A 27,068-nucleotide genomic window follows, 5' to 3' on the forward strand; every position below is an offset into this window, starting at 1 on the left:
ACAAATTTCCACAGTTGGCAAGCAGCTCAGCAGGGATGCTAATCTCTGCTTCTGACTCCACATCCTGCCCCTCCCTGCCCTTTCCACCAAAATACACCAACTGGCCTTGATTTCCATCCACACTGTTTAAGGATAAAGCAATGGACAACCAAACCAAACCCTTGAGAGGTGGGAGAAAAGGGGAGATATTGGTTAAAGGTACAAACTTCCAGTTATAAGATGAATAAATTTTAGGGATGTGAGGTACAGCATCATAGGTATAGTTAACAACACTGCATTACATACTTCAAAGCTGCTGCCAAAGCAGATCTCATCTTCACCACAAAGCTGAAAGGGTAATTAAGTGTTAGGATGGAGGTATTAGCTAATAATGCTATGGGGCAATCATTTTTGCAATATATAAACATATAAAAATAGGTCAATTACATTTCAATAAAGATGGGGGGGGGGAACAACACACATTGTATGACTCTACCTATATGAAATGCCAAAAAATGTTAAGGATATAGAAAGTGAATTCATGTTCGCTTAAGGCTGGGACTACAAATGACTACCCGGGCACAAAAATTCTTTAGGGGGATGATGGAAACATTCTAAAATTAGATTGTGGTGATGATGACTCCACTCTGTAAATATGCTAAAAATCATTGAACTATGCAATTAAAGTGGATGTATTTTATAATATACAAACTGCACTTCAATAAAGCTGTTAATAACAATACAAAACAGACCAGCCCCACCCTTGGGGAACTCACATTTCTCATCATCCACGAGTCCCTACTCCTCTCCACGTGGGAGTCATCTGCTTCCTCCAGGACAGAATTTGAATGCGCACAGGCATCCTTGGGGATCTAGCATCTGACTCTGTGGGTCTCAGGTGGGGGTGCGTGTCTAACAAGCTCCGATGATGCTGCTGACCCAGGGACCATGCCTCGAGTGGTAAGGCTACACTGCCTCTTGGAAAGAAGAGGAAAGGGTATGTTTCATGCCTTGTCTTTGTTGTTGAATCTTTTTTGGCATATCAGCCCTGGCTACCTGATTGGTGAGTTTGGGAAGGGGACCAGCCAATAAGATGGGCAGTTCCCCGAGAAACCACCTTCCTGGAAAGCGCATCCCCCTTCCCAACAACCAGCTGCCCCTGGGACCCCACCTCCTCTCTTCTAGCAGCCTGGACAGGAGGTCGAAATAAAGCTCTACCAGCAGGGCCCGTGGCCTCTGACAGATCCTCAGCACAGTCAGGAAGGAGGGGACTTTGTTGCTCAAGTCCGGTCCCCTGCAGGGTCTCCCGACCAGTGGATGTCCCTACAGTCTCAGTGGGTTAAGTTAACTTGAGTGAGTGCTCTTGGTGAAAAAAACGTCACAGAGCGATGGCAGAGTCTGGAGGTAAGAGGGAGGCAGGTGGAGCTTTGCCTCACAGGTGGGGAGGCTGAGTAGATGCATGTTGAGAGGCTGGGGGTGGGGGGCTGCTCTGCACCCCACACCCACCCAGCAGCAGTCCCTTGGCCCCCAAAGGAACCTGCAAGGAGGGAGGAAGGAAAGCCCACAAAGGACAGGGAGGACAGTGTGAGATGTCCAGCCTGCTTCTGCCCTCACCCTTCTTCATTTCTGCTCTAAAATGTTGGGTCCCTGATGGTTCTACCTCCAAACGCCCCTCACACTCAGTCCCCAGGGGAGGAAACACTTGGCACCAAGATGTCCCTTGAATGATTCTATTTCTGTTTTTTAAAAAAGTGAATGTAGGTGTGGGGGGGGGGCGGTGGGGAAGGAAAGAAAACCTGAGGTTCCAACCAGTTCATGACACAGTGCTAACAGCAGGATTCAGGATGTTTTACTGTCTTCTTTTGGTGTTGGCTTTCTTTCTTTTTTTTTCCCTACAATGAGAGTGTACATTTTTTATTATCATGATGAGGAAACAAGTTGTATTTTAGGGAGAAAGAGGAGGGAGAGGAGGGGAAAGAAAAGAGCATAAGAAATCAACACAGCAATTATGCAATTACATAACCATGGGACAAAGGATACTTTCATATTAAACAATACATGGCTTTCTCCCAATAGCCCCACAAGGAAGAAGCACAGACATTGTTAATTTATTGTTAAAAATGGGGAGAGATGCTTATTCATGTTAATTAAGATATGGAATCAACCTAAGTGTCTGGCAATAGATGAATGGATAAAGAAAATTTGGTATGTGTATGCAATGGAATATTATTCACCCTTAAAAAAGGAAGGAAATTTTGTCACTTGGGAAAACTTTGATGAGGACAATAGGCTTAGGGAAATAGGCCAGATGCAGACAAATAGTTGCATGATTTTACTGATAAATGGAATGCAAAATAGTCAAACTCATAGAGGCAGAGAGTAGAATGGTGTTTGCCAAGCACTGGGGGTGGGGGGGGGGGATGGGGAGATGTTAGTCAAAGGGTACAAAGTTTCAGTTATGCAGGATGAGTAGTTCTGGAGACCTACTGTACAGCATGGTGACTATAGTTAGTAATACTGTACTGTATATGGGAAATTCGTTAAGAGAGTAGATCATATGTGTTCTCAACATTGCTGTTGTTCAGTCACTCAGCCTTGTCTGACTCTTTGCAATCCCATAGACTGCAGCACACCAGGCTTCCCTGTCCTCCACTATCTCCCAGAGCTAGCTCAAATTCATATCCATTGAGTCAGTGATGCCATCCAACCATCTCTTCCTCTGTCACCCCTTTTCCTCCTGCTCTCAAGCCTTCTCAGGATCAGGTCTCTTCTAATGAGTTGGGTCTTTGCATCAAGTGGCCTAAGTATTGGAGCTTCAGCTTCAGCTTTAGCATCAGTCCTTCCAATGAATACTCAAGAGTTGATTTCCTTTAGGATTGACTGGTTTGATCTCCTTGCAGTCTAAGGGACTCTCAAGAGTCTTCTCCAGCACCACAGTTAGAAAGCATCAATTTTTCAGCACTCAGCTTTCTTTACAGTCCAACTCTTACATCTACACATGACTACTGGAAAAACCATAGCCTTGACTAGATGGACCTTTGTTGGCAAAGTGATGTGTCTGCTTTTTAATATGCTATCTGGGTGTGTCATAGCTTTCCTTCCAAGGAGCAGCTGTCTTTATTTTCATGGCTGCAGTCAGCATCCACAGTGATTTTGGGGCCCAAGAAAATAAAGTCTGCACTGTTCCCATTGTTTCCCCATCTACTCGCCATGAAGTGATGGGACCAGATGCCATGATCTTAGCTTTTAAATGTTGAGTTTTAAGCTAACTTTTTCACTCTCCTCTTTTACTTTCATCAAGAGGCTCTTTCTTTAGTTCCTCTCCACTTTCTGCCATTAAGGTAGTGTCATCTGCATATCTGAGGTTATTGATATTTCTCCCAGCAATCTTGATTCCAGCTTGTGATTCATCCAGCCCAGCATTCTGAATGATGTACTCTGCATAGAAGTTAAATAAGCAAAGTTACAATATATAGCCTTGACATACTCCTTTCCCAATTTGGAACCAGTCCATTGTTTTTTGTCTGGTTCTAACTGTTGCTTCTTGACCTGCATACAGGTTTCTCAGGAGGCAGGTAAGGTGGTCTGGTATTTCCATCTCTTTAAGAATTTTCCACAGTTTGTTGTGATCCACACAATCAAAGGCTTTGGTGTAGTCAATGAAGCAGAAGTAGATGTTTTTCTGGAACTCTCTTGCTTTTCCAATGATCCATTGGATGTCAGCAGTTTGATCTCTGGTTCCTCTGCCTTTTCTAAATCCAGCTTATACATCTGGAAGTTCTCAGTTCACATACTTTTGAAGTCTAGCTTAGAGGATTTTGAGCATTACTTTGCTAGCATGTGAAATGAGTGGAATTGTGCAGTAGTTTGAACATTTGTTGGCTTTGCCCTTCTTTGGGACTGGAATGAAAACTGACATTTTTGAGTCCTGTGGCCCCTGCTGAGTTTTCCATATTTGCTGGCATATTGAGTATGGCACTTTAATAGCATCATCTTTTGGATTTGAAAGAGCTCAGCTGGAATTCCATCACCTCCACTAGCTTTGTTTGTAGCAATGTGTCTTAAGGCCCACTTGACTTCATACTCCAAAATGTCTGGCTCTAGGTGAGTGATCATACCATTGTGGTTATCTGAGTCTTTAAGATCTTTTTTGTATAGTTCTTCTATATATTCTTGCCACCTCTTCTTAATCTCTTCTGCTTCTATTAGGTCCTTGCTGTTTCTGCCCTTTATTGTGCCCATCTTTGCATGAAATATTCCCTTGGTATCTCTAATTTTCTTGAAAAGATCTCTAGTCTTTCCCAATCTATTTTCTTCTACTTCTTTGAATTGTTCACTTAACAAGGCTTTCTTATCTCTCCTTGCTATTCTTTGGCACTCTGTATTCAGATGGGCATATCTTTCCTTTCTCCTTTGCCAGCAGTCATGTATGGATGTGAGAGTTGGACCATAAGGAAGGCTGAGTGCCAAAAAATTGATGCTTTCAAATTGTGGTATTGGAGAAGTCTTTTGAGAGTCCCTTGGACAGCAAGGATACAAGCCAGTCAATCCTAAAGGAAATCAACACTGAACATTCATTGGAAGGACTGATGCTGAAACTCCAATACTTTGGCCACCTGATGCAAAGAGCCGATTTTTTGGAAAAGAACCCTGATGCTGGGAAAGATCGATGGCAGAAGAAGAAAGGGGCAGCAGAGGATAAGACGGTTAGATAGTATCACTGACTCAATGGACATGAGTTTGAGCAAACTCCAGAAGATAGTGAAGGACAGAGGAGACTGGCATGCTGTCCTCCATGGAGTCTCAAAGAGTTGGACATGACTTAGCAACTGAACAACAGCAACATACAGAGTCTATAAAAATGGTGCTGATGAACCTATTTGCAGAACAGGAATTGAGACACAGACATAGGCAACAGACATGTGGGCCCAGTGGGGGAAGGGGAGGGTGGACAGACTGAGAGCGTCCCATTGACATATATATACTACTGTGTGTAAAACGGACAGCTATTGGAAAGCTGCTGTGTAGCGCAGGGAGCTCAAACAGTGCTCTGTGATGACCTAGAGGGGTGGGATGGGGGAGTGGGAGGGAGGCTCAAGAGGGAGGGGATATATGTATACCTACTGCTGGTGCACTTCACTGTACAGCAGAAACTAACACAAAGCAATTACACGGCAATCTAAAAAAAAATTCACTGTCTTGAAAACCTAGGAGCTCTTCCCAAGTGACCTACAGAATTGTATGTCCTAAACCATGAATAGAGCTGTCAGTAACTTAAGCACAGTCAACCTCCTTAGTAGGATCCAGCAACATCTTTGTCTTAGGGAGGACGCAGGGAGCATCATTACAAGGAGAAGAAAAACTGAGGATGAGCCCCTGCTAATGAGCATTGTCTCACTAAAGCCCCACTAATCTCGCCCTGCGGCCCCCACCCCTGGATTCAGCTCGTCTCTTGTGGCCCCTGGGCTCCCTCACACCAGCCTCTCTAAATTCCGCTTGGACACCCTCCTTTGTGCGGAATGTGGTTCCTTGGGAAAGGCTTCAGGCATGAATCTTTAAAACCTGCATTAAGCCTGAAGTCTTTCCTGATTCCATCTCTTTCCCTTCCCAGCTAGAACAACAATGATGAGGATGATAGAGCAGCCAGCATGAGCTGGGCGTGTGTCCTGCTCAGGGGCTGGGATGGGAGCTCTATTTCTCTGTGGCATCCAGTTCAGTCCTGGGCAACCCCCAGAGCAGCTGGTATCAATGGGTTCAGGACAAAGATGTGAAAGCTGAGGCGAAGCCAATCCTCCTGGGGAAGATGTCATTCCCCAGGTCCCTTGAGTCCCCTGATGGGCCTTGCACCAATGGCTGGCTCGACCTTGATCACTGTCTTCATGGAATTCCTGTTTCAGAGTCTGTGTCCTGCCTTGTCTGGAGCTCTGCCCTGTTCATCTTTGAAGCCCCAGCTCCTAGCAAAGAGCACAGGCTTTGGAGGAGGGGCAGGCATGAAAAGAGAAGACAGAACAGAGGGTGGGAGAGACCAGCAAGGAGAAAGATTCAAAAAGGACAGAGAGGACTTCCCTGGTGGCTCAGCAGTAAAGAATCTGCCTACCAATGTTGGAGACACGAGTTCGATCCCTGGTCTGGGAAGATCCCACATGCAATGGAGCAACTAAGCCTGTGATCCACAATTGCTGAACCTGCGCTCCAGAGCCCGGGAACTGTAACTATTGAAGCCCATGTGTCCTCGAGCCCATGCTTCACAAGAGAAGAAGCCAGGATGCCTCAAAAAGAGTAGCCCCTGCTCCCCGCAACTAGAGAAAAGTTCATGCCGCAGTGAAGATCCAGCACAGCCAGAAACAAATAAATAAAATTATTTTTTAAAAAGAGGAGAGAAGCGAGGGCACAGTGTAGGGTCCTGGGAGCGAGCCTGAACGGCGGCAGGACTGGGTGGCCCCCTGGGAGGGAACAGCAGCCACTACGGTCAGGACCAGAAGTGGTCACATTTCATCAGGAACCTTCGTCCCAGTGTCAGCTAAAAATAGCACCGTCCCGGCGGGGACTCTGCATTCACACAGCCCCCAGTGGCGTCTTAGCGGCACACGGATGTCAATCCAGGGTTCTCCGTGTGCTGCCTGAGTGCGTCTCAGACCCGGAATCTCCCATCCGCAGGCCTGTCCCCTGACTGCCGCCAGGGGCTGGATGCTGACCTCTTACCCAGCTCACATCGAGGCCCCAAAGCTCTGGCCTCGGCGCATCCCACACCCAGTGTGCAAAAGCTGTTCTGGCCAGCTTGGCCCTGGACTGAAGGCGTCCTGACCGCGGCCTCTCTGCCCCTCGCGACCTGAGGCTCTGGATCGCTTCTCATCCCTGCCTGCCCAACCCCCTCTACCCACGCTCTGGCCACGCCTGGGACGCCCCTGCCCTGGACTCCAAGCTCAGCTGCCCTCACCTCACAGACACAGCCATTTCCAATGAGATCCAGGACCTGCCCCTTCTCCCCAAGCCTCCGTTCCCTATCTGGAATATTCCTCGCTACATTTCCGCCATCGTCATCAGCAATAAATGGGAAAATGCCTTGCTCATAATTGCCAAGCCATGCAGGGTGGTTATTTTCTTTTCAAGAATGCAGACCATGTTCCTACAGCTGCATCTGACTTCCCAGATGTTCCATGGTGGGTCTAGAAACAGAATACTTGGACGCAATAGTCCACAGGCAAAAGTATGGACTGTTATCAACATCATATTCTGCCACTTCACATCCAATTCATTTGAAGAGTCCACTCAGCCCTCCTTCTCAGAGGGAAAAGGCAGGGGAAAGTTTTGTGCTTCCAAGATTGCAGTACTTCACCATGGAAAGAACAAACACACGTGAGTCATTAACTCTGCTTTCTGCTGGAGGTAACCATGCCCCTGAGAGGTTAAGATGCTTGCCTGTGGCACCAGGCTCAAGGGGCTTCGGGAAGCAGAGCCAGTCAGCCTGGCTCTCCATCCGCAGATGAGAGCTCTTCCCATCACCTTGTCCTGCCCTGCCTGCTAAGCACTCCTAGTGACGTCTGTCAGCAAGCACAACACTTGGACCAAATGCAGATCAGCCCCTCAAGACAGCAAGAGAGAGGTGGCCTCAACAATTCAAATGAAGGGGATCAAAATGATTGAAAGCCGTTCATTTCCAGCGAGGATGCAAACAAAAGCAAAAGCCAACCGGAGAGCATTCTGTCATTCTGGCAACGGATGCTTCTGGGGACAAGCCGCTCTTCGTAGCAGGCAAATGCATCTAGAGTTCCAGCGGCCATGACGAGAACGCCCCACGCGTTGGAAAGAATGAGCATCCTTGAGGTCAACCCTGCTTCGCTGCAAAGAGACACACCCACTCTTCATGGCCTGCTGGCTGGCTGGCGGTCACCTCCATCCCATGAAGATGCTGGTCAGTATCCAAATGACCCCTCTACTTGGAAGCCCTCAGCTCAACTTGGCCTGGAAACCGTTGCTATGTGTGGGGAAGGTTTTTCTCTCAAGCACTGAACGTAATAGCAGGCAGTGAGAAGCCTGCTTGAGCCAGCGGACGTCCCCGCAGAGCTGGATTTTGGATTATTAAAGACTGCAATTTATCTGGCCAGGCCTGCAGCCTTCCAAAGAGAGATGAAGACTCTGCAGGATGGGGAAAAGCAGGCCTTTTGGGGGGTAAAAGGAAGGGTGGCAGTGCCCAAGTTAGGTGTTGAAGATTCTTCTCTGAAACAAGAGAGGTAAGAAATAGCGGAGTGGGGAGAAGTAGGGAAGACAGCTGCCAGAGTCAGATAGACTGGGCTTCTTGGTGACTCCCTGATACTTCCTAGCTGGGAGAGCTCCCATTTCTGAGTCTTAAGCTCCTCATCAATCAAATGGAATAATCGTCTCTGCTGATAGGGGGAGGGTGACGTGAGGCCTGGACTTATAGAGCATAAATGTCCAGCATGGTCCCTAATTCTGACCTGCTTTCAGTGTTCAGTGTGTGGGACTGTTACTAGGATGTTATTAAGCAGAAACTCGTGAAGGTCTTAATGAAATGTTACAGACGGCAGAAGTTCCGAAGGGCAGTATTGATTAATAATACAGGAAGATACATATATATGTACAACTAAATCATTTTGCTGTATACCTGAAACTAACACATGGCAAACCAACCATATGGCTAATGTTTAGTTGCTAAGTCGTGTCTGACTCTGTGACCCCATGGACGGTAGCCTGCCAGGCTCCTCTGTCCATGGAATTTCCCAGGCAAAAATACTGAAGTGGGTTGCCATTTCCTTCTCCAGGGGATCTTCCCAACCCAGGGATCAAACCCATATCTCCTGCATTGGCAGGCAAATTCTTTACCACTGAGCTATCATACTCTAATATTTAAAAAAATATTTTAAAATATTTAAACATATATTAAACAATACTCCAACATTAAGGAGAAAAAAAAACTGGGAAAATTCATGTGTAACCTAGGAAATCCAACATCCAATAGGCCAGATTGGTCAAAATGTTGGTTCCATTGATGAAGCTAATCAAAGAGGTGGTATGGACTGAATTGTATCCCCTCAAATTCAGTGTTGGAGCCCTAATCCTAAGTATGTGACTGTATCCAGAGAAAGGGCCTTCAAGGAGGTAGTAAAGGTTAAATGAGGTCATAAGGGTGTGGCCCTGATCTGGTAGGATTAGCGTCCTCATAGGCAGAAGAAGAGACACCAGGAGGGTCTGCACATAGAGGAAAGGCTATGTGAGGACAAGGAGAGGACGTGACTAGTTGCAAGCCAAGAAAACCAACCCTGCCAGCACCTTAATCTTGGACCGCCAACCTCCAGATCTGGAATAAATAAATTTCTATTCTTTAATCCACCCAGTCCATGATATTTTGTTATGGGGACCAAAACAGGGCGTCTTGAGCCTCATCTGTCACTTGCTGCCTCCAGGGTTTTCATCTCCCTGGAACCTGCAGGGACAGCGCTCAGGCCCCACCCCAGAGCATCACAGGCACATGTAAGTGAGCCTCAGCATGACTGGACAGCGAGTGCCAGGGCAAGAGGTCTGCTGCAGACCTCAGAATGATGTGGAAGTAGAAGTGGGTTCACAGCAATCCTTCCTTTTCCTTCCCTCCAGGAGTGGGTTCAGTGGTGGCTCTCCCAAAGATATGTCCATGCCCTAATCCTGAGAACTTATAAATATGATCTAATTTGAAAGGGTCTTTGTAGATATAATTAAGCTGAGAATTTAAAGATGAAATCACCCTGGATTTCAGGTGGCCTCCAACTAATGACCAATGAGGACTTCTCTGGTGGTGCCATGGCTAAGACCTTGAACTCATAATGCAGGGGACCTGGGTTCAATCCCTGGTCAGGGAACTAGATCCCACATGCCGCATGTAAGATCGCAGTTCCTGCATGCTATGCACTGCACCTGCATAATGCAGCCAAATAAATAAATACAAATATTTTAAAAAGAATAAAACCAATGACAAGTGTCCTTTAAATATAAGACAAGCAGAGAGAGATCTAACACAGAGAGAGCTATGGGGGAGGTGGCCCTGTGAAAATGGAGACAAGATTGGGGTTAATGCAGCCACAAACCAAGGACTGGCTGGAGCCACTGGGAGCTGGCAGAGGCAGGCAACAGAGCCTCTCCAAGAGCCTTCAGAGTCCCTGCAGCGCCTTGTCTTCAGAACTGTGGCCTCCAGAATCACGAGAGAATTAATCTCTGTTGTTTTAAGCCACCACATTTACAGAAATGTGTTACGACAGCCACAGAAAGCTGGTATGCGTCCCCGTCCCCAACCAGTTCAATCCCTAATCTTAGATCCACAGACCAGTGAGATCAGAAGTAGCAAATAACACAAAGTGCCTACGTCATAGCACAAAGTGCCTGATGACAACAGCTCCCATTTCTTGAGGATTTGCTCCTTGTAGACCCTGGCTCAAGTGTATGACATCCATTCTTTCCTTCCACATGAAGAAAACGAAGCTCAGAAAGGCAAGGTGACTTGCCCAAGTCATAAAGCTCACACCTGGCTGTGCCAGAATGAGAAATAAGTCAGTCCAACGTCAAAGTCAGTGGGACATTGAGTCGGATCTGTAGGGAACAGCAGCAAGATACTCTGTGAGCCCCAGCCCACGGCGTGATGACTGCAAACAGTTGATGTAACACACCCCAGCACAAAGAAGTGGCAGTTCTCTGAGATTGGGAGAAGGGGGATTTTATCTCGCTGAACATTCAAGAGTCCAGGAAGGATGATCATAACACCCTTGGGTACCCTGATGACCTGCGAAGACCCAAACTCCTGGTCTCATTGCATGAGCCCAGTCACTCAGTAACAGTCCCAGTTCTGCGGCATTTGTAGCTGCTTCTGGTCAGTCTGCTCCTCACTCTGCATTTGGTGCTGCCTCCAGCGCAGGAAAGTGGAAGGAAAGGCTAACGTGCACGCAGGTGGCTCCACCACACAGCAGGGCCCGGCGAGAACAGCCACAAGCCAGTGGTGAAAGGCAGGCACTCACTTATTCCCTCATTCACCCCCTCATTCTACACTCATCTCTGTGCCCTGAGAGTAGAAGCAATAACTACATAACTAGCTTGTATGCTCTTTAATCTCCACCAGCAAGCACCCTCCTTGATATACATTAGATGCTAAATAAATACCTGTTGAACTGGATTGAATTGAGAGAAGGGGAAAGCAAAGCTCAGAGAGGTGGGAGTCTAATCTAAGCTCACACACGGGACCAGGATGCTGAGCCTCCAAAGAGCCTGGTCACATTCTCTTGCTACAGTGAGGCTCTGAGTCTGGGGCCAGTGTTTATTTCCCTGCTCATATGACTGTCTCCTGAGAGCTTCTGGAAGATGATAGAATTTTCCAAAGGCAGCATCATAGGGAAAAGAAGAATCCTTGATGGAGGGAACAGCATGGATGGATGCTCAGAGGCACATCTGGGGGCCGGACCAGCCTGATCAACTGGGTACTGGCCTTTCTACTTCTTTCTTGGCAGTCACACACTCAATCCCCTGAGCTTCAAAGCATTTCCTTCTAATGTCATCCTGTAATGTTTTCAGAAGAACAGCAATGAAAATTTCTTAACTTCAAGGAGTGCTCAGAGTTTTGCTTGCTGTCTTCTCACAGTTCCTAAAACTAAGTGAAACACTGAAAAGCTTGAAGAAACTTAGAGATGCCAAGGGAAGATTTCATGCAAAGATGGGCACAATAAAGGACAGAAACAGTATGGAACTAACAGAAGCAGAAGAGATTAAGAAGAGGTGGCAAGAATACACAGAAGAACTATATTAAAAAGGTCTTAATGATTGAAAAGCAGAAACGTTACTTTGCCAACAAAGGTCCATCTAGTCAAGGCTATGGTTTTTCCAGCGGTCATGTATGGATGTGAGAGTTGGACTGTGAAGAAAGCTGAGCACTGAAGAATTGATGCTTTTGAACTGTGGTGTTGGAGAGGACTCTTGAGAGTCCCTTGGACTGCAAGGAGATACAACCAGTCCATTCTAAAGGAGATCAACCCTGGGATTTCTTTGGAAGGAATGATGCTGAAGCTGAAACTCAAGTACTTTGGCCAGCTCATGAGAAGAGTTGACTCATTGGAAAAGACTCTGATGCTGGGAGGGATTGGAAGCAGGAGGAGAAGGGGACGACAGAGGATGAGATGGCTGGATGGCATCACCTACTCGATGGACGTGAGTTTGAGTGAACTCCTGGAGATGGTGATGGACAGGGAGGCCTGGCATGCTGCGATTTATGGGGTCGCAAAGAGTTGGACACGACTGAGCGATTGAACTGAACTGAATGACCCAGATAACCACAACGGTGTGATCACTCACCTAGAGTTAAACATCCTGGAGTGTGAAGTCAAGTGGGCCTTAGGAAGCAACATTATGAACAAAGCTAGTGCAGGTGATGGAATTCCAGCTGAGCTCTTTCAAATCCTAAAAGATAATGCTATTAAAGTGCTGTACTCAACATGCCAGCAAATTTGGAAAACTCACTAGTGGCCACAGGACTCGAAAAGGTCAGTTTTCATTCCAATCCCAAAGAAGGACAATGCCAAAGAATGTTCAAACTACCGCACAGTTGCACTCATTTCACATGCTAGCAAGGTAATACTCAAAATCCTCCAAGCTAGGCTTCAACAGCACCTGAACTGAGAACTTTCAGATGTACAAGCTGGATTTAGAAAAGGCAGAGGAACCAGAGATCTAACTGCCAACATCTGCTGGATCAAAGAGAAAAGCAAGGGAATTCCAGAAAAATATCTACTTCTGCTTCATTGACTATACTAAAGCCTTTGACTGTGTGGATCACAACAAACTGTGGAAAGTTCTTAAAGAGATGGGAACACTACACCACCTTACCTGCCTCCTAAGAAACCTGTATGCCGGTCAAGAAAAAAAGAGTTAGAACCAAGCATGGAATAGTGGACTGGTTCCAAATTGGGAAAGGAGTATTTCAAGGCTGTATATCGTCACCCTCTTATTTAACTTATATGCAGAGCACATCATGCAAAATGCCAACTGGATGAAGCACCAGCTGGTATCAAGAGTGCCAGGAGAAATATCAATAACCTCAGATATGCAGATGACACCACCCTTATGGCAGAAAGCGAAGAGGAACTAAAGAAAGAGTCTCTTGATGAAGGTGAAAGAGGAGAGTGAAAAAACTGGCTTAAAACTCAACATTCAAAAAACTAAGATCATGGCATCCGATGCCATCACTTTATGGCAAATAGATGGGGAAACAATGTAAACAGTGACAGACTTTATTTTTTGGTCTCCAAAATCACTGCAGACAGTGACTGCAGCCATGAAATTAAGACACTTGCCCCTTGGAAGAAAAGCCATGACCAACCTAGACAATTTACTAAAAAGCAGAGACATCGCTTTGCTGACCAAGGTCCGTCTAGCCAAGGCTATGGTTTCTCCACTGGTCATGTATGGATGTGAGAGTGGGACCATAAAGAAGGCTGAGCGCTGAAGAATTGATGCTTTTGAACTGTGGGGTTGGAGAAGATTCTTGAGAGTCCCTTGAACTGCAAGGAGACCCAACCAGTCCATCCTAAAGGAAATCAATCCTGAATATTCATTGGAAGGACTGATGCTGAAGCTGACACTCTAATACTTTGGCCATCTGATGTGAAGAACTGACTCATTTGAAAAGACCCAGATGCTGGGAAAATTGAGGGCGGGAGGAGAAGAGGGGTGACAGAGGATGAGATGGTTGGGTGGCATCATCGACTCAATGGACATGAGTTTGAGGGAACTTCAGGAGACAGTGAAGGACAGGGAAGCCTGGTGTGCTGAAGTCAGACATAGAGTCGGACTTCTTTGCTGAAGTCTCAAAGAGTCAGACACAACTGAATGACTGAACACGAACAAGAACTGAAATGCTTCAGCTGGGGGGTGGGAAAGAATAAGTCCCTGTCCTGTCATTGCATCATTATGAATAACTATAGAAGGAGTTGGGTTTAGGGACATCATTTCAGGGCAAAGCAGGATATTCGTTTCCTAGGGTTGCTGCAATAATTACCGCAAACTTGGTGACTTAAAACAGTAGAAGTGTATTATCTTTATAGCTCTGGAAGCTAGAAATCCAAAACCGATGTGTTGGCAGGACCAAGGTAGCTTTGAAAGGTCTGGGGTGGGGGTGGGGGGTATGGGGGATTATCCCTTCTCTGCCCTCTCCAGCTCCAGGTGGCTGCAGATGTCCATGGCTTGTGGCAGCATCACCCGATCTGCCTCTGCTTCAGTGGCCTTCTTCCTGGTGTGTCTTCTCCCCTACGTCAAATCCCCGTCTCCTTTCTCTTATAAGGATACCTATCATGGGGCTTAGGATCCATGTGAAATCCAAGATGATACCGAGATCTTTATCTTAATTACATCCACAAAAGCCCCTTTTCCAAATAACGTCACATTCACAGGTCTCAAGGGTCAGGACTTGGATGTATCTTTTTTTTTTGGGGGGGGGGGGGAGAGGGGGACACATTTCAACCCAGTACAGGAAAAAGGAAGCCAAATGCTTCTAGAAGCCCTATGCTTTCCTCAGAGGACACACGCTCTTAATAGATGGCCCACAAGGGATAGTTAGCTCTGTGGCCCACATTGTCAGGGACCACGCATCTCAGGCCAGACCAGGGACAGGCCAGGTGAAAACCAGACACGTCATGAAGCTGTCTGGATGTGGGAGAAGCCGAAAAAATAAGAGGCAAGGAACGTCGGAGCTGAGAGGAACACCGCCAGGTCGAATTGAAAGTCCTCAAGCTGCCGGGGACACTGATCAACAAGTGATCACGGCAATGTCACCCAGCAGGTTCACGTCCATCACACCGGGTGGGCCTCTCGACAAGCCTGGCAGGTGGACAGGCAGGATGAGTGGCTCTCCCTAACAGACGGGGACACTGAGACCCAGAGGTTGAGTGTGGTGGCCGAGGTCACCAAACCAGGAGGTGGCAGAGGCCGACCCAGTCCTCTCCCATTCCTCCCACCCCCAGGCTCAGTCCCACCCAACTTGGAGTCGTTGGCAACGAGAGGGACCAAGAGGGCTGAGTGGGATGGGCACTGCCAGGGCCCAGCTCACAGGACCCAGGTGCAGACGTGCTCCTGGCCTCCATCACCCCGTGCCCAGCCCCGTTTCTCGGGCGTGAGAGCTGCCCTCCATCCCCCAGAAAGAGCAACAGGGCAGGGGTTGGGAAATCCTTGCCAACCGTCCTCTGGCTTTGTTCTGGGGGCGGCCCCACCCTCTCTGCCTGATTGTCGAGTCCAGAAGAGGATTTGGCTCCTCCCCGTCCCCAGGAGCACTTGCCCAAGGCCTGGTAATCCCTTCCTCTGTCACATGGGAAGAACAACCCCTGCCATGCCCACCTCCCTTGGTTGCTGTAAAGCCAGGGAGTGAATAGCTGTGAAGGGGCTTCTAGAAACTGGAAGCTGCCGCACTCAGGCCTGGGCCAGTGCCCAGGGATGAGGATTGGAATCTACGGTCATAGAGGGACTAGGAGCTCAGGAATGGGAGTAGGGGCAGCCTTGATGGGTCAGCAGCCCAAGAATTACAGCATCTGGAAAAATCACTTTGATGAACTGGACTATTAGCCACAAATCACTGTATTTTAAAACCCAATCTAAAAAAAAAAAATCTTTGCAGAAGGCCCTGAGTGAGATGTTTTTCCTCTCCTTCCATGAGAGCAGGTGGAGAGGACGCTGAGCAGATGCTGATGGGATGTAGTGCGCAGAGGTCTCTGGACCAGAAAGCCTGTGGCTGATGGTGGACGTGAATGCTGTGTTTGCAGAACCCTGGTCATCTCCTTGACTCTCTCCCGACATCTGGGAGTGGGAAGAAGCCTGTTCTGCAGGTGGGGAGGGGTGGGGCCATACGTTGTGAACTGAACATGACACGGTGCTGGACTGTGGACTCCATTCATTCCTTGCTGTGCCCAGCCAAGTGCTATCGCTGGTGGCACCCTGCCTACTCCCCTCCAAGCCTTTGGTCAGGCTGCTTCCTCTCCTGAAACACCCCCACCCTGTCCCACTGCAAATCACCAGGTGCCTCCACCCAGACAGCTCCAGCCATCCACCACCAAAAGCCTTCTAGGACCCCTCCTTTCTGCCCACCCACCTTCCACCCCAGCACTGGCCATCTCTTGCTGAATCACTCTATTTCTCCTGCCTGAGGATGGACACCACTTCGTTCACGTTTGTGAGTCAATGCAGCATGGGGCCCGGCACTCAGTCGGACTGGCAAGTTGGTTGGATGCGTGCAGGAGGAGCCAGTCTGCACATGAAAATGCTGGAGTGTGACAGCCTCCTCTCTGGTCTGAGCAGGGTGGTCTCCTTACTGCTGCCATATCTGCCTGTCTTTGTGCCTCTGCTCAGTCTGGCCAAATATCAATACTAACTGGCCTGCAATTCCCACTTCCTCCAGGAAGTCTTCTGGGATTGCAGTCGTCTCTCTTGTTGGTCTTCAAGTCAGAGTCACGTAACAGAGTGCTTCCCTACATCCTTTTTTTCTATTGCCCTGGAGTCATTTCTTGCACAGACTGCATCCTCAAGACAGCAGCTCCCAGGCAGCAGGTGCCATATTATGTTTTTCCACATCTTGCCTCATATCCCACCTCCACCCCATCACAGTGGGCCTCACACTGTGCTAAGACTCCTGAGAAAAAGAACAAAGCATTAGGCAAACAGGTGTAAACCCTGCCTCTGTCTCTTATTAACAGCAGATTCCATTTCTGGTTGAAATTCTAAACTTTAGACCAACAAGGAGCAAACTTTTTCTATGAGAGACCAGACGTAAGTATTTTCAGTACTGCAGGCCCTACAGTGTCCACTGCAGCTGCTCAATTCTGCCATTATTGGGGGGAAAGCAAATGTAGGCAACACATAAATGAATGGGCATGACTGTGTTCCAATAAAACTTTATTGACAAAACAGACAGTGGGCCAGACTGATCCTCTGGTTGCGATTTGTCCACCCCAGCTCTTTTTTTGGTGGGAGGCTGTGCTGGGTCTCCGTCGCTGTGTGTGGGCTTTCCCTGTTGTGGCAAGCAGGAGTTACTCTCTAGTTGTGGTGGGTGCGCTTCTCATTGCAGCGGCTTCTTGTTGCTGAGCACAGGCCCCGGGTGCCTGGGCTTCAGAAGCTGTGGCTCACTGGCTTAGTTGCCCTGCAGCATGTGAGATCTTCCCAGACTAGGGATCAAACCCATGTACTCTGCATTGGCAGGTAGAGTCTTAACCACGGGACTGCCAGGGAAGTCCTAACCATCCTGGCTTTCTAGAAGAGTTACTTGAGACGACATTGAATCCTCTCTTCACACAGACCTCAGACCACACAGTAAAACATCCCAAACCTTGCCTCAACCCCAGCTCCCTGAATCTCTGCAGCAGTATTGACTTTCTTCCCAGCATTCACCTCTGAAATCTGAAATCACAGCCTGTCTGCTTGGGACTAAACGTCTCCCCCACGTACCAGGAACTCCGGGATCCTCCAGTATCCTCAGCACCTGGACCAGTGCCTGGCTCAGACGGGGCACACTTTTCATGTTTGTGCACTGAATGGAGGCCATTATCTTTCTTACTGTCATTGCTGAAAGTCTCCAATAAATAATACTTTTCATGCGCTTCTAGTCTTAATGGGCTGATGCATTCACCGTATCAGTCATCTGTGTTTGCAATACCCCGGCTGACTCTCATGCATTGCAGGACCTGGTTAGCCTCCCACATCAGACATGAGGAGGCTGCAGTTCACAGGTGACACTGCCTGCTGGTGACCGGAGAGAAACTGGAACCCAGACCTCCTGGTGGGTCCTTCCTAAGGGAGGTCGCCTGGCAGTGTGGAGACAGCACTGGACGTGGAGTCTCAGATGCAACCTTACTTGATGGACAATGTCACTTCGCTTTCTGCAAAATGGCGACAATAATGTCAACTTCACAAAGGCAGGAACAGGATTAAATAAGACACAGGCGATTAGGCAGTCAGAACAGCGCTGGACGTGGCAACAGCCATCGAGGTAGCTGTCCTTATATAACAAGATGACAGCAGCCACCTCCACCCAGCCTCATAAGGCTAAGAAGGGATCAGATAAGGACACGATTATGAAACTGTCATTCCTCCCCCAAACATAAGATGCATTTTTTTTACCACACCCTCCAAGCACTGCAGAAATATCCCCCCCTTACAAAAACAAATAAAACAAAAAAGCAGAAAAAAAAAAAACTACATAGGAACCTCTTCCATAAAGACAAAAATAAACCATAAAGACCTATGATCTTTTCAGAGCTTTAATTGTAGTCAAGAAAAGGGTTTCGTTTCCATCCGCTCACATTTATATCAGAGTCCAGTTACCATAGAGGCTGAAACCGAAACGAAACCAAGTGGGGAGGGGGCAGGTTGTCCTTAGTACCACGCTAAGGACAAAAGGATGGGGTCTCCATTTCAAAACATGCACACTAGGAATCTTCTTGCAGCCAAAGCAGACACGGAACAAAAACGGCAACCCTGAAACAGAGATAGCTAGCACCACCCCGCTTCTGACATCCTGCACCAGCAGAACGGGACAGCTCTTTGAAGGTTCCAAGCGAGGCAGAGATCACTCACGCCTGGTTATGGTTAGGATGGGTGGTGGAGGCGGAGGGGGCATCCTCACACACACACACACACCCCTTTCCATCCCTGCCCACTTGAGTAGAAAGTGATTCACTTGGTTTCAGATTTAAATATTTATTCCTCAAAGACAAAACAATGTTGAACAGGCACATCCCCTAATGTCCCAGCCATCTGGCCTTCGGTCGAAACATCTTCAGATGAAACGAGCAGCTGGGATTCCGACTTCACAGAGTTCTGAGTCTTCTTCACAGAGGGGGGATCTTTCCAAATGCTCTGAGCCTCCCTGTTTCTTGGAGAAGGGCAGTTTGATTTTTCTGGTCCCAGAGTTAGCACTTTGAGGATTTTCAAAGGAGGATTAGCCCTACTCCATCTGGAGAGAAGCAGCGCTTGGTCTTGCCGGGTGACGTCAAGAATGTCTTTAGGACACAAATAAAACAGACACAGTCACCATGAGGCTGGCTGGTCACACGCTGGCTGCTGCGATTCAGACTACGCTGGCCCCAGGGCTATTTCTGCAACCAAGCTCCTACCTGGCTGGGACAGGCCTCCCAAGACCACAAGCTGTCCCTCCCAGGAAGGATGCCTGTGGCAGCCTGTTCATCCTCTGGGCAGCCCTGCAGCCTCGTGGGACCGCTGCCACTGTGTGCTAGGCGGCCTGTGGACATTGCACCGGCCGACACCACACCTATGACACACCGTGTTTCTCACTGAAGGCTGCTGGAAAACACGGGTCTTTTCTCCAAATATTTCTTACTTTTTAGATATTTCTGTGCCTTCCTCCCAACTCTAAACCAGCTCCCCTGTGTTACTTCTGAGTAGGGGGATGGGGGGCCATGGCAATCGCCAAGGAAGCATGCTCAGCCTCCCCCAGGTCCACAAGGAGAAGGTGTCTCCTTTACCCATGCAGGCCCCCTCCGGGTCAGTCCCGCTCATCACACAGCCAGGCCAAGGCCTCTCCTGGGCTCAGCATTATGCTGCTAGTAAATCAGTGAGGAAATGATACGGACAGGTTAAAACTGTCCATCCCTGCTAACATTATCTCACTAACTACAGCTTCTATAAATCCGCTCAGCTTAAGGGAGGGTGTGCGAACCCCCAGCTAAACGAAGTTCATCTGATTGAACCCAGCCACTTGATCTGGTCAGCAGACTCCGGAGGATCTCAAAATTAGGAAAACAGAAAGTGTAAGCGGAGTGAATGTCTAAGGGGAGGAGGCAGGGAGAGGAATTCTTAAGATCTCTCTTCATTGATGCTTCCCAGGGCTGGACACTTGAGAACAAATGAGAGCTCCTGGAATCCAAAAATTATAGAGCCACTTGAAAATACCACAACATGCCATAATTCATCCTGTTTGTTCTGTGGGTCATTTGGACGGTAAAGACAATGGCTTTTTATGTTACCCAGATTTAAAACCGTGACAGAGGTCTTCCGTGTTGCCACATGACTCAGAGGATGGACCTCGGGGATACCCCAGGTCCCTCCCCACCCCCGCCTCCAGCAAGTGAGAAACCCCCACAGCGCAAAGATCCAGCTGGATCCATTTCTCCCAGAATTCTCAAGGAGTTTTGCACCAGTTGCTGTGTTTGGTTTTCGTTTTCCTTCTGAAAAACTTCAAGGTCATTTCACAAAACTTGGAAATTGAATCCACTCCCAATTCGCCCCTTCTCCGCTGTCAGTCGCCTTTTCCTAAAGCTCTTGGGCAGAATGTAACCTATTATACCTTATCAGATACTTCCTTGTCTTAAATCCAGGGCAATCACATTTAATTTCATTAGAATTTGTGTCCTGTGGTCACACATAAACTCCTAAACCAGCAACAATTAAAAACAAGGTGCATTCCTGAATTTCTAATTCCAATCTACTTAGGTGGTTTTTCAAAACACACAATAATAAATGTGTCAGACACTCTGCTGGGTTCTTGCATTATCTCTAATCCTCTACCGGAGCCCCCTTTGCAGGTGAGGAAGGAACCTGTCCCAGGTCACTTGGCGAACCCACGGTCCCATCCACTTGGAGGCTTGGCCCAGTGTGACTCAAGGGTCAGCCACCCAGCTGTCCACTCACCACTTCTTGTTGCCCTGGGCTGGAATTCCATCTTCATACAGGTGAAAGCTAGCATCTTTTTCACTTAAAGAGCCCACTAATTGGATGTGCACTGAACAAAGAAGAGTTCATTTGGGGGGCCTGAGGTGACAGATCCAGGGGCTCTTTGGGTGGGGGCCTGAATTACTTTACTTAAAACCTTGCAAAATTCAGAAAGAGTGCTCCCCGTCACTCCCACCTCTCAGTCCCCGTTTTCTCCCATACGCCAAGAAATGAAAGAGGAATCTGCCAACTTGGATCTCATGCACACCCATTAAAATGACATCCTTTATACTAGACGCAGCATGTTAACTCAAAGTTCCAAAGTCAGTAAAAGGCAAACTTGATTGAAGAACTGTCATTGAGATATACTCTCCGTGGGTACGGTTTGCAAGGCAATTGTTTGAGCCCTTCCCCCTCCCCCACCCCACAGCTAAGCTGGACGGACCCTCTCTGAAACACAAGCAGAATTTAAGACTCCTCACACCTTCCGCCACCCACTCCATGGTCTTTTACTGGTCAGTGTTTTACAGCTAAGATCCTCTTTGGCTCAGGTGATTTGGGGTACCGGAAGTCATCACCCCATATCTTGCCACTAATCCCAAGAGGTGTGGGAGAGGTCTGCTCAGGTCTGTTCTGCCCTTTACTAAGTGTCCAGGGAAAGGCATTTATTCTCTTTGAACCTCCATTTCCCATCTGCAAAATGGGCTGTGACCCCCACCTACTGAGGGCCTAAGAGGTGTGTAGAAGAGCTTGACAGTGGAAAGCGCCAGACCTACGTTAGGGGTTCTAAATGGTCGTCATTGTTCTTTGCAAGAGCCTGTCTGGCACTTTGCAGTAGATGAATTCCTGTGTCCCCTGGGGGCAACTGCTTTCACTTAAATGCAGCTTCTCACCAAAAAGAACAGCCCAGCTTCTCTGAGGCAGCCTGATTTATAGAAAAGAGCCCTGGCCCTTGCAGGTGGCAGTTCTTACCCTGGCCTTTTGTGCCTCAATTTGCTCAACTGTGAAATGGGGAGAACACCTTCAACTGAAGATGTGCTGTGTGGACTGGGAACCACTTTGGCATCACCTGGTTTACCTCCTGCCCACCTCAATACATACACATCACTTTTCTAATACAGGGATCTGAATTTCCATCCGAGACAATGGCAAAGTCCAAAGACAGCTCTTGAAGGCCTTCCACTCTGAGACACTGTGTGGCCCTCCCTGACCCCGACAGCAGGCTAAGGCAAAGGTCAGGCCCATCGCTGTCCAGGGAATGCAGAAGGAGGTGGCAGGACTAATTAGACATCCCGACATTTGCCTCTTCACTCCAGATATGTGTTGTTTATTTCCAGAGCTGGGACAGTACTAAAGTGCTTTGCAGGGTCCTCTTGCATGAAGACCTGGACATGTAGCTCTCTCTTGCCATCCTGGCCCTGCCCCAGCCAAGCTGGGAGCAGCTCTCTGGCTCCCCACCCTGCCCCCTCCTTGCACACCCCACTAGCTGTGGCTTTTTGCCAAGTACTCCTGGGGGAGGTGTATCTGAGAACTTAACGCTTCCCTCCAACCCCCTCCTGTTACTTGTTGTGAACACTTCTCCAGACTAGACAAATATAATTTTTTTAAAAATGAAAAGGTCCCATTTATAAGAAGGCCAAGGACAAGTCATGGAAAAAGATAGACAGGTGATTATACGGTTCTGGAGATGTCAGATTTCTCAGGGTGGAATGATACTGCCTGTTTCTGCTGTGTTTCCAAATGTTCTAGACTAAGGGAGTATTGGAGGAAGGGTGGAAGGCAGGGCTCCTCCCTCTCCAAATAGGGCAGGGAACAGCATCTAGGAACACTGAAGGGCCTCTGCACAGGCAGGGCGCTCCCCCGGGAGTCTGATGTCTAAGGAGGTACAATAATGGCCACTGGGGGATTCATTTGAAATGAATGGGACAGCCTGAGTATTTCTTACCAGAACTGGTATTAGTGGGAACATTTACCATTATAGTATAAGAGCAAAGAGACAATTATCCCCCCACACACCCCTGTTTATTTCTTACAAGCTGAATGTTGTTAAAAGCAGTTAACTTTTCTGAACCGTAACTTCCTCCTCTGTAAAATGGTGAAAACATTTCCCATCTCAGAATACTTGGAAGGTAAAATGAGATAACGTACATAAATCTTGAAGTGCTAGGTTTGACACACTATAAGTCATAATCACATTTAAAAAAAAAAAAGTAGTTGGAAAAGCTGTCCCTGTAATTTAATGAGATAGTGGCCAATGTCCACACACACACGCACACACACACCCCAGGAAGCAGGTGCCATTGCTGTGCCCATTTCACAGTCATGGAAGGTGAGGTGCAGAGGGGTTCATCATTTGCCCAAAGTCACAAATAATAGTCTGGTGAAAAACCAAGGCAATATTGAGGCAGACCTGGTCTCCATATTGCTCCCTGCCACCCTCCCGCCCCTTCATAGTAGGGATTCTCTTTATTTGAAAGGTGATGCTTGGGAGCCCATATATCCTAAGTGCTTTCACCTGCTCCAGGAGTCACTTCTGTCTTTTAAACCTTCCCCCCAAAAGTTGGGGAAAACTACTGCTTCTTGCAAAATAAAAAAAGAAAAGAAAAATTGTAACTCTTGCACGTGCTGTGCTCCCAGCCAGGACGCACAGCCTTGCGGTGAAGGGACCTTGTTGGAGGCCTCCCAGGAGAAGGGACAAACTCACCTCTTGGGCAGCAGGCAACCACTCTGAACCTTAGCTTCCTTTTCTATAAAAGGCATTTAGCTCAAAACCAATAAAGTTTAACACGTTAAAAGCTATTCCTGCTGGCCCTCGGCCTCCACTCCATCCTTCCCGTGGTCTGGAGAGCCATACAGAAGGCAGGCTCTCATCTTCATCCCTAGCGCCTCCCTGGTACCAGCAAGCTTCTCTAGGCCTTCCCAAGCTGCTGACCAGCGCCGGCTCCAGCCACTCGCGGGCTTTTCCTTTTCTGGCCCCATGGCGTAGACCCAAGACAGCCGGCAGAGAAAGTCAGAGGCTCATCTTGAGCCCAGTAGTCTGTGACCAACTGAGGCTAGGAGCATAGAGTCGTCCCAAACTCCCATTGGGAAGAGCGAAGGGCCGCGCGGCGGAGGTCCCCACTGAGCTCTGGGGCGCACAGCTCCCAGCCTCCCGGCCGGGTTGTGAGAGAAAAACACTGAACAGGGAGGAAGGGAGCCGCGAGAGCGGCCAGGAAAGATCCAGGAAAGTTTCTCGGGAGAAGCCGTGCCTAATTCCACGCGGACCCGCCGCCTTACTTCTGGGGATTTCTGGGGAACTCCAGGGCTGGCTGAAAGGGCTAAACGGGCTCTGGAGACGCACTTGGGATCCCTCAGCTCGAGAGGATCCTTCTTACCCGCTGCCCTATCTATCGGCATCGAGGAGAGAGAAGGTCTTGACTATCCCCGAGGGCGAGAACAGGACCCCAGGCTGCTTCCTCTCCGGGACAACACCTCCTCTAGGCAGCGGGCAATGCCCCTCTCCACCATACCCGGAAACCTCCGCAGGAAGCGTAAACCAGGACACCCGGTCCTGCGACCATCGTACCCAGACTTTCTGTTTTTCTCTCTTTTGTCTTTTTCCCTTTTTTGGGAGGCAGATCACAGCTGTCCAGTTTTCCTTTGGAAGCTACCGACTAACTACATTTTTTGTGTGTGGGGGGCGGGGGCCTCGGATGGTGCTGGCGGTAGGGTAGGAAATACAGAATGCGGCCCGTCTACATCGCCGTCACTTTATTGTACTGTCACCGTTAATTTAACTATAAATACTACGGTGGGGAGCGAGTCGCCGGCGGCCTTGGACTTCGGGGCTGCAAGCCCCGGGGCGGCCCGACCCCAGGCGCCCACCCTTCGGACGGTACACTATTTACAGTTCCTCTTCCTCGACCCCCACCCCCCTCCTCCCGCAAGGCAGCGCGTGTGCAAGAAAGTAGCATCGTCTGGTGTGCAAGTCCTTCGAGTTTAGGCAAGGGCCACGGCCGGCCCGCGGCCGTCAGCTGTCCGAGTCCAAATCGCTTTTACCTTCCTCTTCCCTCTTCTCGGGCGACGCCTTCGACGACGTCTTGTTCCACTTCTCAGCGTTTTCCGACTCCTCCGAAGAGGACCGCTTCTGCCGCCTCCATTTGGCGCGGCGGTTTTTAAACCAGACCTGTTGCGCCAGGGAGAACAAAACAACGGTGAGGATCGAAGGCGTGCCCCCGCCCCCCGCCAGGCCCGGGCACCCCCACTCACCCCCCGGGCTCGCCCAGGGAACCGGGGGGGACCCGGCGCGCACGCTCTCAGATGGGGGCCCGTTCTCGCTTCCGTATTTTCATTCAACTTCCTGGGCCTAAAACGCCTTCCCGCAGCCTCCGGGCCTCCCCGGGGATGTTTCCAAAGAGCCGGGAGACCCAGGGAGAGCCGAGCATACCCGGCTGGAGTGGGGGAGCTTATTTCGCTGGAGAGGGCGCGCCCCGGCGGGGTCCTGAGCCTACCTCCACCTTCTCCTCGCGGAGATGCACCTTCCGGGCCAGCTGCTCGCGGGTGCCAACGTCTGGGTACTTGGTCTCCTGGAAGAGGTTCTCCAGCGCTTCGAGCTGCTCGTCAGTGAAGATGGTACGGTGCCGCCGCTTCCGCCGGCAGTGCAGCTGGTTGAGGAGCTGCAGCTCGGTGCGCGACAGGGTGCCCACGTTCATGTAGGGCATCATCTGGTGCGGCACGGGGGACACCAGCACGGAGCCGGGGCCCTCGTAGCCTGCGACAGAGGGAGGCGTCCGGGGTCAGCCGCCTTCCTTGCCGCCGCCGCGCGCGCACACACGCCCGCCCCGCCGGCGACCCACTCGGATTTAAAAGCGTCTGCCAGCGGGTGCGGGGAACCGGGGGGTGCGCGAAAAACAGGGTGCAAGGAACCCGGCGGAGGGCAGGGGGGTGCGTACCTTGCTACCGCGTCCACTCGCACACTCCCAAAGCGGGTTAGGGGAATCCTAAAAGCCCAGCCTCCCCCACGCAGGCACAGTTACACTTTCTGCTAACTCTCGCCTAAAGTGTGCAGCAAGTGTGCAACCCCCTGCTCCCGATCCGCCCAAAGATGGGGCTTGGGGGCAGGTTTGCAAGAGAAAAGTCGGTGGTAAGTGAGAGAAGAAAACGCCGCCGCCCACCCGCGTCCCGGGGCGCCGAGGAGCGCGGAGGGCCAGCGAGGCCGAGGCCAGCGCAGGCGCGACCCTACCTGGGGGCGTCGGGACGCAGGAGCACTGCTGGGCGCCCAGCGGCGGCACGGCCCCGCAGCAGGCCGGGCCCACGGGAGCCGCCTGCACGTGCAGCTGCCCGTAGAAGTAGTTGCTGTAGCCCAGGCGCGAGCCGCCGACCGCGGCCGGGAGGCCTGCGCCGCCCGGGGCCACGGGGCGCGGGTAGAAGGCGCCATAGTCCGAGGAGGCGCCGCCACCGGCGCCGCCGTAGAGCGAGTCCCCGTGCAGGGCCGGGAAGACGACGGGAGCCGCGGCGCTGGGCGCCACGGGCAGCACTGAGTCCTTGCAGCGCGGCCGGGCGGCCAGGATGTTGTCGATGCTGAACATGCTGGCGGGCATCCCCGAGCCCCGCGCCGGGACCGGGGGGCGGCTGGGACGCGCCGAGGAAAAAATCCTCCAAGTGAGGCGGGGGCGTAGGGGGGGGTCCCCGCTCCTCCCGTGGAGGACCAAACCGAAAGAGAGCGCCGGCGAGCGCGCAGCCCCGCGCCCCTCCCCGCCCCCTGCGTTCGTCGCCCTCCTCCCGCCCGCCCGCCCCTCGCTGCAGCGTTCGCCGAACTCGACCCGCGGGTAGGACGGAGCTTAGACCAGCTGAACCTCTTGTTGGTTTTATACTGAGTCGACGTCATCCTGGATTTAGTTCCTGGTAATATGCAGATGACAAACAGAACCAGATTTGGCCCTTTCTGTTCCTTTGGGTGGGTGGGGGTGGGGTGGGGGGCTTGAAGAAAGAGGGAGGGGAAGAGGTGCCAAGGAAAGGGGGCTACGGGGACCTGAAAAGAGATTGTGGATTGCAAATTAATGAAATTAACCTAATCTTTTCCATTCAGCCGTTCCGCAGCGGGCCGGCGGAGCTGGGCGGGCGTCCTAATTGCGCCGGTTAATCTCATTAATTCCGCCGTAGGGCCGCAGTTAACAACTCCCTCCTCCGACCTCTCCGCCCCCCACATTTTCCCCTCAGTTTGGGGGTCCTCTTATTGGGTGCGATTTCCTCTGCATGAAACTCAAATTCATTGTGGCTAGTTTTACTTTGAGGCTACTTTTTCCTTTTCCTTTCGGAATTGGTTTTGTTTTAGAACATGTGAGTCTATGGCCTCAATCAAGCAAGATTGAAATTCCGCTCTTGCCTTCGGCCCCCGTGCACTGACCGCCTAACTTCACCTCTGGTTTCTATCTTGA

The 27,068-nt window shown here is 49.9% G+C and overlaps 1 protein-coding gene across 1 annotated transcript; it reads right to left on the bottom strand.

Moving 5' to 3' along the window:
* Window positions 1-24,604: 24,604 nt before the first annotated feature.
* Window positions 24,605-26,320, bottom strand: GSC (goosecoid homeobox). The gene is made up of 3 exons (XM_069559427.1): window positions 25,874-26,320; window positions 25,143-25,402; window positions 24,605-24,817 (listed from the first exon to the last, which is right to left on the bottom strand). The coding sequence occupies exons 1-3, from the start codon at window positions 26,229-26,231 to the stop codon at window positions 24,662-24,664; spliced, it is 774 nt and encodes a 257-aa protein (XP_069415528.1). The 5' UTR covers window positions 26,232-26,320; the 3' UTR covers window positions 24,605-24,661.
* Window positions 26,321-27,068: the final 748 nt, after the last annotated feature.

Source organism: Ovis canadensis, chromosome 18 (genome assembly GCF_042477335.2).
Source record: "Ovis canadensis isolate MfBH-ARS-UI-01 breed Bighorn chromosome 18, ARS-UI_OviCan_v2, whole genome shotgun sequence".
NCBI lineage: Eukaryota > Metazoa > Chordata > Mammalia > Artiodactyla > Bovidae > Ovis > Ovis canadensis.